Here is a 16,215-nt window from a genome sequence, read left to right on the forward strand (position 1 = left end):
TCAGCGGAGCTTTGCCGCTGCTTCGTCCGGGGTCTCTGGGCAAACACGTCCACCCGAGCGGGGCTTGTCGCCTCCGGCACGCAACGAGCGCTGCCATCGGATTCCCTGTCCGGTTGCCCCCTTTTGAGGGCGATGGCAGTAAACTGTTCCCGTAGCAGCGGCTGCTCCGCTGACATCCGTGGGCAGACAGGCGAACGCGGGACCTTCTCCTCCAAGGGCGCCGGCGCTTTCTACCCACCCCCGGCCCGTCTCTTTCAAGCGGTGGCGACTGAGGGGCGGGGGTCGTCCTGCAGGGGACACCGGTGGGCGCGGAAAGAGGGGCGGGCGGGAGAAGCTCCTCTCCCTGCCCCGCCCGGGGGTCTTCCCCTTCTCCCGGTACAGGGAGCTCTACGGCGCTGGGCGGGTGTCAAAGACGACGCTCGGGGCTCGGTCGGAACCGTCCGGCGCACCCGATCCGATGCTAGCGCAGCGGCTGTGCGCAGCTTCGCTCCAGCGGCGGCCTTCCAAGCTGTGGCCTTTCCCTTCCCGAGGCGGCGGGACTGGGGCCACGCCGGCGGCAGCGACTCCCAACAGCCCCAGCCAGGAAGGGAAAGGCAAAAAGCGCTTTGCCTTTCCCTTCCCGAGACGACGTGAGATAGTGAGATCGTTTCCCAAATTAATTATTTTTATTTTTGAAATTTATCAGTAGCTGCTGCATTTCCCACCCTCGGCTTATACTCGAGTCAATAAGTTTTCCCAGTTTTTTTTGTGTAAAATTAGGTGCCTCGGCTTATATTCGGGTCGACTTATACTCGAGTATATACGGTACTTCAATTATTGGAAACAAAATTACAAAACTTGAATTCTGTAATGAGGTGGCACCCTGAACACTAGTTCGAGCAACATATACCGTATATACTCGAGTATAAGTCGACCCGAATATAAGCCGAGGCACCTAATTTTACACAAAAAACTGGGAAAACTTATTGACTCGAGTATAAGCCGAGGGTGGGAAATGCAGCAGCTACTGGTAAATTTCAAAAATAAAAATAATTAATTTGGGAAACGATCTCACTATCATGAAAGGTTTAATTGATTCACTAACCCAAAAGAAGAAGAAGATGATGACAGCGGGAGGCAGGAGTCACTCTCTTCCCCTCCCTCGGAGGCCCCCTGAGTTTTGCCTTTCCCTTCCCGAGGCGGCAGGACTAGGGCCGCGCCGGCAGCAGCGACTCCACACCATTTTTTTTTTCAGAGGGGAATCTGACTCGAGTATAAGCCGAGGGGGATTTTTTCAGCACAAAAAATGGGCTGAAAAACTCGGCTTATACTCGAGTATATACGGTAGCTTAATATTTTGTTTTGGGAGTTTTCTACTTGAAGAATGCCAGTGCTTTTAATGAAAAATGAAGATTAATGAAGAGGTTATTCTTGAAATAATTTGCAATGCATATTAGTCAGTTGGTTTTTTTTTGTGAAAAAAATTATTGGTTGGGCATCTTGAGAAATTTTCATTTTCCTTCACTCCTCATTTGGAGAAACTGAAATAATTCCAATGCATAGAAAGGGCCCTAAAGAACAGTAGTCAAATAAGAAAACTCAAATTATATGAACAGTGAAATAATAATGAAAACCACACTCCAATTTTCCCCATATTATGTACTGGCAAGACACAACTAAATGGTAGAACAAAACAAATAGCAATTTCTTTCAGGAGTACTTTTTGATAATACTAAAGTGTTTAAGTTTCTAATGTCTCCTCATTTGCTCCACAAGTATCCACTACACAAATTAAACAGCTGGTTACTGGAAAAGCACGAACCTTAGAGTTTGCTGTCCATTTGTCAATTTCAGTGTTATATTCAAGGATGTGCCCCAAGCGACCCACACCCTGAAATCCAGCTAGAACATAAATTGTGGAACCCACAGCAGCACATTTTACCGTTACACCTTTCCATGACATTGGGGAAACCATCTTCCATTCATTCAGTTTAATGTCATAGTATTCCACACTGTCTAAGCCACCTTTAGAAGGAAGAAAATAATTATTAAGCTAATATAACTTTGTCATTATCATTTTAGGATTAAAACTTTTTCCCCAAGAAATTTAAAATATTGTACCAATATAATAAATTAGAAGTTAATTGAATGGTTTAAAGACACATTTACATCTACTACAGAAATAGGTAAAAATATATACCGTATATAATCGAGTATAAGTCGACCCGAATATAAGCCGAGGCACCTAATTTTACACAAAAAACTGGGAAAACTTATTGACTCGAGTATAAGCCGAGGGTGGGAAATGCAGCAGCTACTGGTAAATTTCAAAAATAAAAATAATTAATTTGGGAAACGATCTCACTATCATGAAAGGTTTAATTGATTCACTAACCCAAAAGAAGAAGATGATGATGACAGCGGGAGGCAGGAGTCACTCTCTTCCCCTCCCTCGGAGGCCCCCTGAGTCAGGAGTCACTACCGCCGGCGCGGCCCCAGTCCCGCTGCCTCGGGAAGGGAAAGGCAAAGCGCTTTTTGCCTTTCCCTTCCCGGCTGGGGCTGTTGGGAGTCGCTGCCGCCGGAGCGGCCCCAGTCCCGCCGCCTTGGGAAGGGAAAGGCAAAACGCTTTTTGCCTTTCCCTTCCCGGCTGGGGCTGTTGGGAGTCGCTGCCGCCGGAGGCCGCGACTCCACACCATTTTTTTTCAGAGGGGAATCTGACTCGAGTATAAGCCGAGGGGGATTTTTCAGCACAAAAAATGGGCTGAAAAACTAGGCTTATACTCGAGTATATACAGTAAGTCCTACAGAAGAAAAGTAACTTTCAAATTATATGGTATAATTATTTAATATCCTGAATATATCTTCAGAGTTTAATAAAACTTACTTATAAGACATGGGAGTATATAACCGTAAAATCTTAAATGTTTAATATTGTACAGGAACCACATTTAAAAATTCTATTTAAAATTAAGAAAAAAGAATATTGATAGTTTTATTCCTGAGCTATGCTTCATCATGAATACAAAACTTCCATAAGTAGTGAGGATGTAATAAAATTGAATCATAAAGCCACAAAATTAATTGAAATTGTAGTATCTACCTAAATTGTACTAACTTAGCTTGTTAACTAAGTTCCACAAATTTTATCATTTTTACTTCCAGATAAATACGTATAGAACTGAAACATAAAAGACTATTTACAGAATATATTGGGAATATAAAGTTACATTTAGAAAATGAGTACCACAAGACCTGCAAATTAATGAACATGTATTATATTTATATAAGAAAGGTTAGAAATATTAAAATTAAAACTATATTTTGTTATTTTATTAGGAATATTATCAGAATATGGCTACAGATATTTATAAGGAAATAGTTTAATCACTATTGTGTACCTAGCATCTGTGTTTTATTTATATGACATTTTAACCTATCATTAATATGAAAAAACTCCTGGATAAAGAGCATTTAATAATCCCTGTTTATGGAAAATCAGGATGAGCTTAGTTTTAGGGAAGTACTTTCTGTTGAATTTAAGCCTTCTGGTGCTGAACAATGTTTTACCATTTATATCAATCTACTTGAAATACTGTGATAGCTATTTAAAGCCTATACTGCAAGCATTGAGAAGGTTGATGTCTTTATCTTTCAGAAAGCAGAACTTAGGGTTTTATTTATTTTAATACTGCAACAGTCCATAGAGCCCCATGACAGTTAGGTAGAATAAATTATTAATACATACCTAAGCTATTTTGCCCCCCTACAGCAAATATTTTATCTTTCACAACTACCAAACCATGGTTCTTTCGAGCTTCAAGCATTGGACATAGCTCAGTCCACCTGCAAATATTTAAAATGCACAATTTCAACCATATTTTTCTTTACATTAAATGTCATCAAGACTTAATGAGAAATGTTATAATTAGCTGTTAGTTCTCTTATTTCAGTAAAGCCTGGCAGATGGAGTATGGTTCTTGGGTGGCTCTTTTACATTTTTCTCCCCAAATAAGAAAGTAGTTTCAGTGTTTTGAAGGGCGAGATGTATAACTTAGAAATCAAACTTTTCTACCATTTCACAATGTGAAGAAACCTATTCCTGATACGCGCTTTTGACAGGGAATAAAGTCAATACTTACGTTTCCTTTGCTGGATCATAAACTTCACAGGAGCTCAAGACTCTTCCAGAAACATTGTTCCCTAAACTTCCTCCGCACACATAAATAAGGCCATTTGCTTCTACCATCCCATGACTGCATCGCTGAGTCAGCATACTGGGCTTTGTGTGCCAGCTTTCTGTTCTTGTATCATAGCATTCAAATAAATATAAAGCAGAATTTCCTTTAAACAAAAAATACAGTCACTTAGACAATCTGAGACCACCTGCTTGTTAAGGTAATGTTCTTAGGCAAATAACATAGACAATAAACTCTCAGTAGTGGCCCAGATTTTGACACACCATTTTCAGGGAAATGCTAACTTGGCATCTCCTTCTCAATTTCTCAACACCAAATCAGATTATTTGTATTGAGGACAACATCTGATTAATGAAAGAAAAAAAGCACTGTTTTTATTGCAAATCTCAGTAGAAGCACAGAGAAAACAAAGGAGAAAATGTTTGTGTGTCCCCCTTTAATGTGAATAAAATCTAAGAATATTTTTGCCATGCTAGCAGTGAGAAAACTTGAAATATGCATGCTCTCCCTTCAGTGACTCAAGGGACATAAAAAATGGCTCTCCAATGAAAAGGCCAGTGAAAAAATGGCTGTAATTACATGCTGCTCCTAAAGCAAAAGGCCAGGAAAGAGGTTAAACAGATTATTTGACAGCACTAACATAATGCTACTGGGTTATATGGCTAATATTGTGGTTGTACTGGATATGTGTCTTGTGACAGATACAGGCTTATTTATTACCATGAGTAATGAGAAAAGAATTTAAATCCAAAGAATGTTTTTGTATTTGGATAGATAAAACATCTACAAGGAATACTTCTAAAAATTTCTAAAAATATAATCAAGAAAATTATCAAAAAGCTTTGCAAAGAAAGAGCTGCATTTTATATGTTTATCAACACATTAATAAAACCAATGACAGTCTTATTCAAGTCCAATGAGCTAAGGCTCAATGCGCTAAGTGAAAATTATTTCCATACAAATATGTATGTATGCACAGCTGTGGGAAAAAGTTCTGCATACTTTACGGTTTATGACATTTTTTGGATAGGCCATTGATTTTATGATATTTTGTGCTAACTACTATGCAAATATTGTTATATTTAAATAAATACTAGTGGTTTTTAAGTGAAAAGCAGAAACTGTTTGCAATTTGGTGGTGTTTGGATGGGGATTATGAATTTTCTTGCATGCTTACAATGACTATAAAAACAGATTAACTGATGCATATCCAGTGGCATACGTGTTGCAATTAGTAAGGCCGATGCTAGTGTTTTGTTAACATTTTTATTGTTTGTGGCCCCGAAAATGACCGTTTAGGTAACCAAACATGGTTTCTAATATGAAATTGGCCAGCCCTTATTGCTTATCACCAGGTGGCATCGCTTCGGCATAGAGTGTACAGTATGCCAAGTGGACCAACGAACAGTGGGCCAAGGTCATCTTCAGTGGCAAGAGCAATTTCTACTTGACTGGGAATCAGTGCAATAAGCATGTCAGAAGATTTCCAGATGAAGAATTTAGGCCGTACTGCCTGAATCTATCTGTGAAGCATCCATTGCACGTGATGATCTGGGGCTGTATCGCTGCTTCTGGTATTGGTCGGATACAAATCGTGCAGGGAATCATGAATTCCAAGCAGTATGTTGAAGCGTGGAAAAGATCATGCTTCCTTCAGCTCAGCAACTTGTAGGGAAGGACTTTTTTTACTTCCAGGATGACAACATTCCTTGTCATTGAGCCAAGTCCATCCAGCAGTGGATGAAGAAGCATGGTGTTCGACTCCTGGATTGGCCAGCTCAGAGCCCAGTTTTGAACCCAATTGAGAACTTGTGGGCCAAGATTGGTTATGAAATAAGCAAGAAGCATCCGAAGACCAAGCAGGAGTTGACTGAATCCATTATTGCAGCCTGGCACCACACTGTCACCAAAGATCACATGCAAAGGTTTATACAGTTTATGTTGAAGCGATGCCGCCTGGTGATAAGCAATAAAGGCTGGTCAATTTCATATTCGTAACCATGTTTGGTTACCTAAATGGTCCTTTTCAGGGCCACAAACAACAAAAACATTAACAAAACACTAGCATCGGCCTTAGTAATTGCTACACATATGCCACTGTGTATGCATCAGTTAATCTGTTTTCATAGTCATTGTAAGCATGCAAGAAAATTCACAATCCCCATCCAAACACCATCAAATTGCAAAAAGTTTATGCTTTTCACTTAAAAACCACCAGTATTTATTTAAAAATAACAATATTTGCATAGCGGTTAGCATAAAATATCATAAAATCAATAGTCTATCCAAAAAAAGTCATAAACTGTAAACCATAAAGCGTGCAGGACTTTTTCACACAGATGTATGTGTGTGTGTGTGTGTGTGTGTGTGTGTGTGTATGTATGTATGTATGTATGTATGTATGTATGTATAGAAAATAATCCAAGTTGTAAAACCTTCCATTCTATTAGGGGAAATACAGTTTAACTAATGCATGTAGTATTACTGTGCTATCATGTGGATTCAAAATTGGCATAATAGTGTTTACTATAACCTAGTTCTTTTAAAAGAAATATTTTGCAACAATATAGTACCAAATGTAGCATTTAATCTTCCCACAGCCATGTCCATAAATGTGTCTTACCTACTTCTGAACCGCCAGATGTGTAAATTTTACCCTCTGCTGCACATGCTGCAAGGCTATCACGAGGAGTTGGAGGACCCAGCTTGGAGTACCAACTGTCTTTAACCACATTGTAGCAATCCATTCGTTTTATGGGGAAAAGCTGGGAACCACCCAAAATATAAACTACATTATCCCAGAAAACAGAAGCTGCATCCCTCCGCTTTTCAAAGGGACATCGGATGTCTGTCCAGCTGTAATCCTGCATAAAAATAAATCAAAGTACTATAGAATATTTTCAGCCATGTCCTTCTTAAAAAAAAATGTCTTCAGTTTTAGAATCATTAATATTTTATTTTTATTCCATTTTTTGTCAAAGGTTTGAGAATAACATGAATAACATTTGTATTATCCTCAGAACATGATATATTAAGGTGAGAAACCACAAAGGAGCCTGGAATGTTGCTTATAAGTCAACTGTAGTTGTTAAGTGGGTGATCATGTGAACTCATCTGATTTTATGACTGCTTTTACGATGGCTATGAAATGAAACATGGATGTTAATAAATCATGTGAACTATGTCAGACCCATGTCCCTGACAGTAATGTTATATATTTAAAAAGTGTTAAATTGCTGAAGCAACCTCAAAATAGAGGTGCACTCTAGAAACTTTAATCTTCCAATGTATCATTCTTTAGGACCCTGTTTTTCCTATTTTAGGAAAAACAAAATGTGGCTTTTTGTGTGTGACATATCAAACATGTAAAAAAAAGAGATTATATTAACAGCAAACACCTGCAATTTAAGTACACCCCTCAGCTTTTCGCTCTTTGGTGTATAAACTAGGTTCTGCTTGAAATAAAAATAAAATAACCGTAACATAGACCCAAGTCACAAAATGCAGGCATATAAGATTACGCATTAAGTAAAGATATACTTTTATATAGTACATCTAATCCATACAAACAATGGAAGATCAGAATTACCTTTGGATTGAAGTATCGACATGACTGGGGCTGTGATCCTCCAAACAAGGCAATACGGTACTCATGCTTTTTCCTTCTTGGACGAGTCCCATCCACCAATTCTTCTCTGTCTTCTGGAGAAAGGAGATGGTATCTCATTCCACCTAAAGAAAAAAAACTGATTTTGGGCAGTTTTTTTATTTGCAACATAAGGTGGCATAATAAGTATGCACACTTTTGTACAAGGGGTCATCAAGTAAAAGAGGGCATCAGTTTCTTCCTTCTGTGGAGCACTTATTTCCTCACCCTTGCATGTCCACACACATAATTAAACAGCAATTTTAATTTATGAAGACCTCTCAGAAAGCAAGGCCATAACTGTTTTTCTTTCTTTCCAGTCATTCTGCTAAAGCTGAAGTTTCACCACTATCCAATTACTACTATTTTGAGAACACCAAAGTACCAGACCACCTTGTCTTGAAAGGAAAGGAGGGGTACTGACTGAATGACAGGATATTGCCAAACACATGGATCTAACTCTTGTACTTGGACATTCTATGGAGAGAATTTCACAAGCAAAACACTCATTACAAAAAAGGAAGTCTAAGGATTAAGGCAGCATTTTGGATTGCCTAATCCCAAGTAGTTCAAGAAGATAATCTCAAATTGTACCTAAAAATAAACTGAAAGACAGTGAGGAACTTTAACACTGCTGAGATACATTTACCATAGTGAATCAACAATATAGCTTTTTTATCTAAACCTGCTGGCTCCTGAAAGATTTAAAGGCAGATCAACGTATAATTCATTGAATTTGTCTAACCTGTACTGAACAAAACTATAACTAAATCATTTCAATTGCACAATTGGCATTTTAAAATGTGTAACATGCTTTGTGCAGATAGCCCTGAACAAAACAGAAAGCTCCATTAAGTAGAATGTCAAAGGAACTATCAAAAACATCACAGCAATGACTGTTACTTGTTTTATAATTAGAATTTATCAGTGTACCCCAAATCATCCTTGTCCAAGCAGGTGTGGAACTTCTTAAAAAAGGTGTTTGAAATCCAAAGAGAGTATGGCCTGTGAAATAACATTTCCCTGAAAGAAGGACTGACATTTAAGAACGTTTTTCTTGGAAGGATAGAGCTAGAATGTAAAAGACATTTGGTTTCTTGCCCACTCACTCCCAAAGGATAAAATTATCTCTTTTCAAGGGGTTATTTTTGAAGGGTTATATGGTGAAATAGGCAGCTCATAGAGGAAATCAATATTAGGATGTCGAAAAGACATTTTGATGATAAACTTACTTATAACCATTTTGAGACACTCTGGGTTGTCTTGTATAAGTGGCTCTGCCTGTACAGTTTTACTAAGGAAATTCTTTGAAATTAAAGGAAACCTGACTTTAGCAAGGATATCAACCATGTAGGGCTGGCGGTTTGGCTCATCATATTTTAACCAACGAACAGCAGCATCATAAACCTGGAAATTAGGAAAAAATATTTAACTAGACACATATACATAGAAGTCTATTTTAGAAATGGCAAAGAAAATATTATTTAAAATAAAAAACTCTAAAGCTCCAGTTCAAATGCCAAACTTAACTTTGGACGTTTAGCAGAAGATACTATTATCTGAGACATTTTTTCATCTCTCACCACTTGTCAATCTCAATTACGAGTTCTTTTTTTCATTCAAAATTGGTAAAGAAACTTAGAAACCAAACATTGATATTAATAATAGCTGTTCTGCATTAACTGCTAACATTAAGAAATTTCCTTATGGACTTTAGAACTGTGCATCAACTAGACCTGAACGGAACTCTGCATCAACTAGGACCTGGATCCTACCAGCATAACAACCGGTTCGGTGAGCATGCGCTTTGCATGCATGTGCACACAGTACTTGCAAAACAACTTTTCCTGCAAGCAATCACCATCTCCTGCTGTAAGGTAAGGTAAGAATAAAGGACAGCCTAGAGCGCGGGCGGACGGATGGGCCCAACCGAAGAAAAGATGATCTTCAGAGAGAACCAATTTGATGTCAGCTGCTCTTTGGAGCTCCTGGTTCTATAGAACTGGGCTGAACTGGTAGAATCCCACCCCTGGACCTGAAGGAAGAACTAGATGCAGAAAGTAAAGGCCAAAGTGATCCCAGTGATGATAGAAGTACTTGCAGCATGGCTTCAACAGACCCCAGGAATGGCATCAGAGCTCTTTGTCCAGAAGAGTGCATGCTGGGAACAGCTAAGATACTGTGCAGGCTTCTGGTAGAAGACCTGAGATTGAGGAAGACATGGTTTTAAAAAAAGTGTTGTGTTTTGTTTTTAAATTACCTGATCTTCAGCTCTCACAGTCAGAGTATCTTGATTGAGGAGATGTGTCACACGTTTAACATCTAACTGCTGAAACTCATCAGTCTTGTACACCTCTGTGAAGTGCTGATAAATATAATCATCCGCAGTGGCCTTCAGTTCTGGGCAGTCAAGGCACTCTGCTAATACACTTATACCTAGTGCAAGATGGAGAAAAGAAGTGGCTAGCTTAGTGACATATATAAAGTACACATTATTTTTGTACCTTTGAGTCATTGATGCTTCTTGACAAGTCCCTGCAGTTTTCTTGAAAAGACTGCATAAGTGATTTGCCAATGCTTGATTCCTAGGCTGAGAGAAAATGACTGTCCCAAAATCACCCATCTGGCTTTTTACTAGAACTCAGTCTCCTAATTTCTAGTTTTTAACCACTACACTAAATGGATTCTCAAAAAGCAAATATAAGCAGATATAAGCCTCAATGTTTTGATATATGCATATTATTTTCAAATCTTAACAAAATTATATATTGTAAAAATTGTTTCAAAAATATAATACACAATGGACAAAGTTCTTCATTCCAAACTTTGGAAATCTTGTAATATCTTTAACAGGAAGGAGATGCCTTACCAAGACAATTTGTAGCATCCACTTGCTCTTTTAAAAACTCTACACACATTTTTTTCACAGGTTCAATTTGATATTGATTTGCTGCATCCAACAATGATTGGACATTGTTGCTGTTCACAGAAATTCTGTAAAAAATGCTTACACAAGTAAACATTTTAACAAATATACATATAAACTGACACATACTTATCTATAATAAAATCTATAAATAGCATTTAGTTTAGTTTACTTTATTGTCATTGCACCTTGTACAAGGAAATCAAACATCATCTTCAGTGCACATCATGACCATGAAAATAAACACAAACACACATCCTTCACACTCCACATATTGAACCGAAAACCATCAACACTGCACTATACAGTAGAATTCAAAAGAGCTACTGCCCTGGGATAGAAGCTGTTTTTCAGCCTATTTGTGCTTGTTTTTTATTATTCTGTACTGTCTGCTAGATCAGGGGTCCCCAACCACCGATCCGCGGGACCGGAACAACTCCTACCGGTCCGCGGCTTGTTGGGGCCGCCATCTTTTTCATGAAAGTGCTTCCGGTGAGCTTTTCCGGGTAGAAAGCTCACCGGAAGCACATTTTCATCAAAAAGATGGTGGCGCCAGCACTTTCAGTGAGCTTTTCCGGCAGAAAGCCATTTCTACCCGGAAAGCTCACCAGAAGCGCTAGGCGCCATCTTTTTGATGAAATGTGCTTCGCACCTCACCGGAAGCACGTTTTCATCAAAAAGATGGCGGCGCCCAGCTGATGCCGGCACTGGTCATGCGCCCAGCTGATGCCGGTACCGGGCCGCAGCGGCCAAAAAGGTTGGGGATCACTGTGCTAGATGGTAATAGTTCAAAAAAAGGGTGCCCAGGATGAGATGGATCTTTGAGAATGTTTTCAACTTTCTTAAGGCAGCAGGAGCTATAAAGCTCCTCCAAAGAGGGGAGAAGGCAACCAATGATTTTCTAGGCAATGACGTTAACTCTCTGGAGTGCTTTCCTATCTGCCACTGTGCAATTGGCAAACCATACAGAGGTGCAGTAAGTTAAGATATTCTCTATGGTGCAGCGGTAGGTCACCAACAGTTTTTCAGTTATTGTCTCTACACCATGAAAGCAATCGGTCCACCTCATCTCAGTAGGCAGACTCATCTCCCCTGGAGATAAGTCTCACTACTGTTGTATCATCTGCAAATTTAGTAATAGTATTAGTGTGAGTGGGAATGCAGTCATGCACATAAAGAGTATAGAGTAAGGGACTCAACACGCAACCCTGTTTAAAAAGCATCTTTGAGAAGATTTTCTTAACAATTAAAAAATGTAGAAATACAGACAACTATAACATTTGCTTATAAAATTAATGTGAATATTTCTTGCAACATTTAAAATAACATTCTATATTAGATATATACTAATATTTGGTACTTGAATGGCTAATTTAATCACATGAATGAAGTTTTCTAGATTTGTATTTGTAGGTGGCTAGCAATAGTGAATATTGTGATATACTTACCTTGCGGTATAAGCAAATTCCACAAGCTGTTCAATTATATCTGGCTCAGCATCCTTTAATTCAACTTCAAATGACTTTGATTCAATCATATTTGCTGTAATTAGATAATATCAAGAGTTTTTTTAAAAAAAACCTTGCAGAGCTACTATTCTGATATGTGAAAGGGCAAACCTGTTTCTTTTGGGAGCTCTTCTCAGATGCAGTTCTGGAACACTCATTATATCCTCCTTTAGGTACTTCCAGTTGTGATTGTCACTCACAAACACTATTTACCAGTAAGCCACATCTATCACATTTACAGCTACCAAGAATTATGGCTCAGAGGACTAAGTAGCAGTACTGTATCAGATCCACAATCCCTGTTGTGACTACATTTGTTTTGGGGCAGGAAGGGAAGCTGATCACAAGTGAGAAGGGATGCATCAAAGTTTACTCTCCATTTCTCAGCTTAGGACATTTATGAGAACATTGTGTACTATAATAGTTTAGCAACAGCAGCAAAGCTGATGACACTGAGCAAAGCAGAAGCTCTTACCAGTAGGACAACTATGCACCCCCAAACTCCACAGCATTCTGTTTCAAAGTGAACGTTCTATCATGCTTCCAGAAGCACAATTGAGTCAGTGGCAATGGCACAATGCTTATTTGCACTTGATCACCTATTTGTGGCCAATTTAGAAATAGCTGGTGATCCAGCCCCATGTAGGATGGGATGTTAGGCTTTATCCTGAAGGATATAGCCTAACATTTTCATAATTCTTCTCACAAACACTCTGTCATGGAGGCGACATTACTTTTTCCAGCTATCTATTGATAATTTCCTATGGGTAGTTTTAAACTATAGAAAATGAAGTACTGTATGAAGGCATTAATATCATGGTTTAATTAGGATTATAGAAATTATAGTAACAAGACTTGTTCAATAGTACTAATTAAAATATTCTTCCTTTTTTGCAAATCTAGAGATAATAAATTGATATTCTAAAGAGACTATTAAAAGCTGAACTGGAAAAAAACCTTACTGGTAAACATTAAGTGAAAAAAGTGACTGGCTGAAGCAAGTACAACCCGATGAGCTGGGATCCTTCTTTCCTGGACTATCAATATAACGTCACATAGTGTTTTCTAAAATAGAACCAAAAAAAGCACAAAGTTATGATACAGAAATATATTTCTTGTATTCAGAAAAATTGGTAGAAATGTTTATTTTCTTCACTAAACTAAGCCTAAGTTTACTGCCTGGCGAATTCTGAAACTCCAAGATATGAAAGTTACCAAGACGGAAATATAAACACTACCTGCAGGATAGTATCGTGGCACATTGTATTATCTTCTTCCAATATAATTTGACTACAAAGTTAACATAATTAACAGTAACATTTATTTTTGTCAATTGTTTACAAGATAATAGGTATAAGTAAAAACATAGTTATGAATACATGGATAGATATAAGAAAAATTAAAAACAAAAACAAAAGATACAATAGGACAGGGACGGTAGGCAGGTTGGTGTGCTTATGCACGCTCCCTACAGACCTCTTAGGAAAGGGGTGAGGTCAACAGTAGAAAGTCTAAGGTTAAAGTTTTTGGGGTTTGGGGAAGAAACCATAGAGTCAGGTAGAGTATTCCAGACATTGACCACTCTGTTGCTGAAGTCGTATTTCCTGCAATCAAGTTTGGTGCAATTAACCTTGAGTTTGTATCTATTGTGTGCTCTTGTGTTGTTATGGTTGAAGCTGAAGTATTCATTGACAGGTAGGATATTGCAATGTATGATTTTATATACTTAGATCAGACCGAAGGCGGCATAGTTCTAGGTTTTCTAGGTCTAGAATTTAGAGTCTGGTGGCATAAGTTATGTACCAAGTGGAACAGACTGGGTTATAAAATCACACCTTTACAATTCTTCTAGAATATCAGAATTGCATTTTGTATGTAAAAGAATCAGATAACTACACTAATGTAAAAGATTGAGCGATAAACCAAAATGCTGCTAATTCAAATCCCCCCAATTAACCAGCAGCTTTATGCCTGCAGCACCAGGCACCCCATCGACGTCGTTTGCCATAGGGAAGAACGATAACCGAGACTTGGCAAAATAACAAAAGAATGCCAAGCCAATCCCTTCAAAACTGGGCCCTTTTCCTAGGGACATTCTTCACTAGGAAGGCAGCGCTGGTCACTTGAAACTGCCATGACTTTGATCCCTCGATTTCGAGCAGGGGATCCGACCCATAGTCCCTACCCCAGCGCCGGGTTTTTGCTGGATCCCATAAGGCGACAGGCTCCGCCAAGGGTTCTTTACGGGAGGCCCAGTTCACCCACCTTACCTCCGCCCTCCCTTCCTCCTCCACTTACTTGCTTCCTCATATTATTCATGACCGCCATGAAACTAGCCAATAATTTGGCTTCCTCACGAACAGCCAGCTTTTTCTCCGTTTTCTTCTTGATGTTTTTATCTGGCGTTGATGCCGCCATGCTCTGCTCCCTCTTCTTTCCCACCTTCTGCCTGTTCTTCTTGACGTCGAGATTACGAGGACTTCTCACGCCAACGCGGGTTCACACAAGACAGTAACCGGCGCGAAGCAACGAGAGCTTCCTCGACCTAAGTGGCAAACGGCAGAACTGAGGCACTACCGCACTGACAATCAGCGGACAGCGCAATCACGTAAAGCCGCACCGCCTTCTTTTTTTATGAACACTCTGCCCAATCAAGAGGCAGATCGCGAAGGTCTCTTACCATCCCTTACAGCCAATCTCGCCGCAAAGAAGGATTTGGAGGGGTCGGAAAGAGGAGGGATGTAAACAAAGAATGAGCAAGCATGTCGTCATCGCGCCCTACTAATATACAGGCAGCTCGAGATTTTCTTCCAAAAAAGAGGAGGTGGATGATGGATAGCGAATGTGTGTATGGAAACTCAGCAAGGCTGAGCTTAGTGAACCATGTTTAAATTTTAAAAAAGAATTTAAGCATCAATTAACTGGAACAAAAGCAACTGTATATAGACAGATTTTAGCCATGTATTTACCTCGATCTGCTTTTCTGTTAAGAGTTTCAATAGATTTTGTCTCCAGATTCTTTAGAGACATCAAAGAAAAACGGAAGAAAAATAGTATCTTGGGAAATAAAGCAAATATTTTTTTAGCACACATGCTCAGGATTTTTGTCTGGAATGTATTAGGTAAAGTGTTAATTCAATTAAGAAATGATAACCAAATTTCAGTAAATTTACATTTTTGTCGTGTTCTTCCAGAGCTTTCTTTAATTATCAATTGCAGCATTTCCCACACTTTTAATATCACTGGATTAATTAACACTGAGAAATCTGGCAGATGAAACTCAAAAACTGAATCTCTTTTATATCTTCAATTGCTATGTATACTTGAGAAATGGTCAACAATAAACAAACAGAAGAAACCATAACTACACCTATATTTCAGTATTACCCTTGTTTCCAAAGCTGCCTTGTTGATTTAGAAAGCAACCATCATATAGACTGATTTCTAGTGTCCCAGGACATGTAACTTTTTTTTTTTTGCAAAACTATAACCATTAAACAGTTTTCACCAGATACTGGAATTTTTATGATTTTCAATATAACAGCTTCAACATATCAATAAAGAGAATGGGACTCAAAGTAACACCAGTAATTTAAAGGCAACTAGATATGAGCTTAAAAACTGCTGTAACAAGCACTTAAAATCAACAACTGTTACAAAATTTAATTCTTGGTTTAAAGTTGTATCATCAACATATCAGCATATAATAGTGACAATGAAAGATTTATATCCAGTTTCCTAAATTAAAATAATGTTTATAAACCAGATATAGCAATGTGATTCTTTCTCTTCTCTTATCAAGTTGCTTCAGAAATGTATCAAGAGCAGTGGTGGGATTCAAATTTTTTACTACCGGTTCTGGGGACATGGCTTAATGGACGTGGCAGGGGAAGGATACTGTAAAATCTCCAGTCAGAGGTGGGATTGGCTGGTTCTCTGAACTACTCAAAATTTCCGCTA

The 16,215-nt window shown here is 38.6% G+C and overlaps 1 protein-coding gene and 1 long non-coding RNA gene across 5 annotated transcripts; one reads left to right on the forward strand and one right to left on the reverse strand.

Annotated features, from left to right (window-relative positions):
- Nucleotides 1–805: 805 nt before the first annotated feature.
- LOC148128817 (uncharacterized) lies at nucleotides 806–1,443 on the forward strand. Its single transcript, XR_015745712.1, has 2 exons — nucleotides 806–890; nucleotides 1,328–1,443. It is a non-coding gene; the product is annotated as an uncharacterized LOC148128817 (long non-coding RNA).
- Nucleotides 1,415–14,861, reverse strand: KLHL7 (kelch like family member 7). Of its 4 annotated transcripts, none has more exons than XM_087945882.1 (12): nucleotides 14,554–14,861; nucleotides 13,218–13,320; nucleotides 12,196–12,289; nucleotides 10,691–10,815; nucleotides 10,082–10,257; nucleotides 9,054–9,228; nucleotides 7,765–7,877; nucleotides 6,799–7,039; nucleotides 4,119–4,320; nucleotides 3,725–3,822; nucleotides 1,802–2,004; nucleotides 1,415–1,550 (listed from the first exon to the last, which is right to left on the reverse strand). In XM_087945882.1, exons 1-12 carry the CDS (start codon nucleotides 14,671–14,673, stop codon nucleotides 1,491–1,493), a joined length of 1,710 nt encoding a protein of 569 aa, XP_087802008.1. In that variant the 5' UTR covers nucleotides 14,674–14,861; the 3' UTR covers nucleotides 1,415–1,490. The 4 variants fall into 4 exon arrangements, with proteins under 4 accessions (XP_087802008.1, XP_087802005.1, XP_026533781.1 ...); XM_087945879.1 differs by having other exon boundaries at nucleotides 7,765–7,907; XM_026677996.2 differs by lacking the exon at nucleotides 1,415–1,550 and having other exon boundaries at nucleotides 1,582–2,004; nucleotides 7,765–7,907.
- Between the last annotated feature and the right edge of the window lie 1,354 nt (nucleotides 14,862–16,215).

This window comes from Notechis scutatus, chromosome Z, assembly GCF_049901735.1.
Source record: "Notechis scutatus isolate UNSWTSFEM ecotype Mainland chromosome Z, rNotScu1.2, whole genome shotgun sequence".
In the NCBI taxonomy this organism is placed as follows: domain Eukaryota; kingdom Metazoa; phylum Chordata; class Lepidosauria; order Squamata; family Elapidae; genus Notechis; species Notechis scutatus.

Bases quoted from the DNA above. Each gene is read 5' to 3' on its own strand.
- KLHL7 (XM_026677996.2), bottom strand. From the start codon at position 14,673: ATGGCGGCATCAACGCCAGATAAAAACATCAAGAAGAAAACGGAGAAA. The intron at 10,258-10,690 runs GTAAGGCATCTC...ATCTTGCACTAG, and splicing joins GGATGCTACAAATTGTCTTG to GTATAAGTGTATTAGCAGAG. The intron at 2,005-3,724 runs GTATGTATTAAT...TTCCTTCTAAAG, and splicing joins AGGGGGGCAAAATAGCTTAG to GTGGCTTAGACAGTGTGGAA.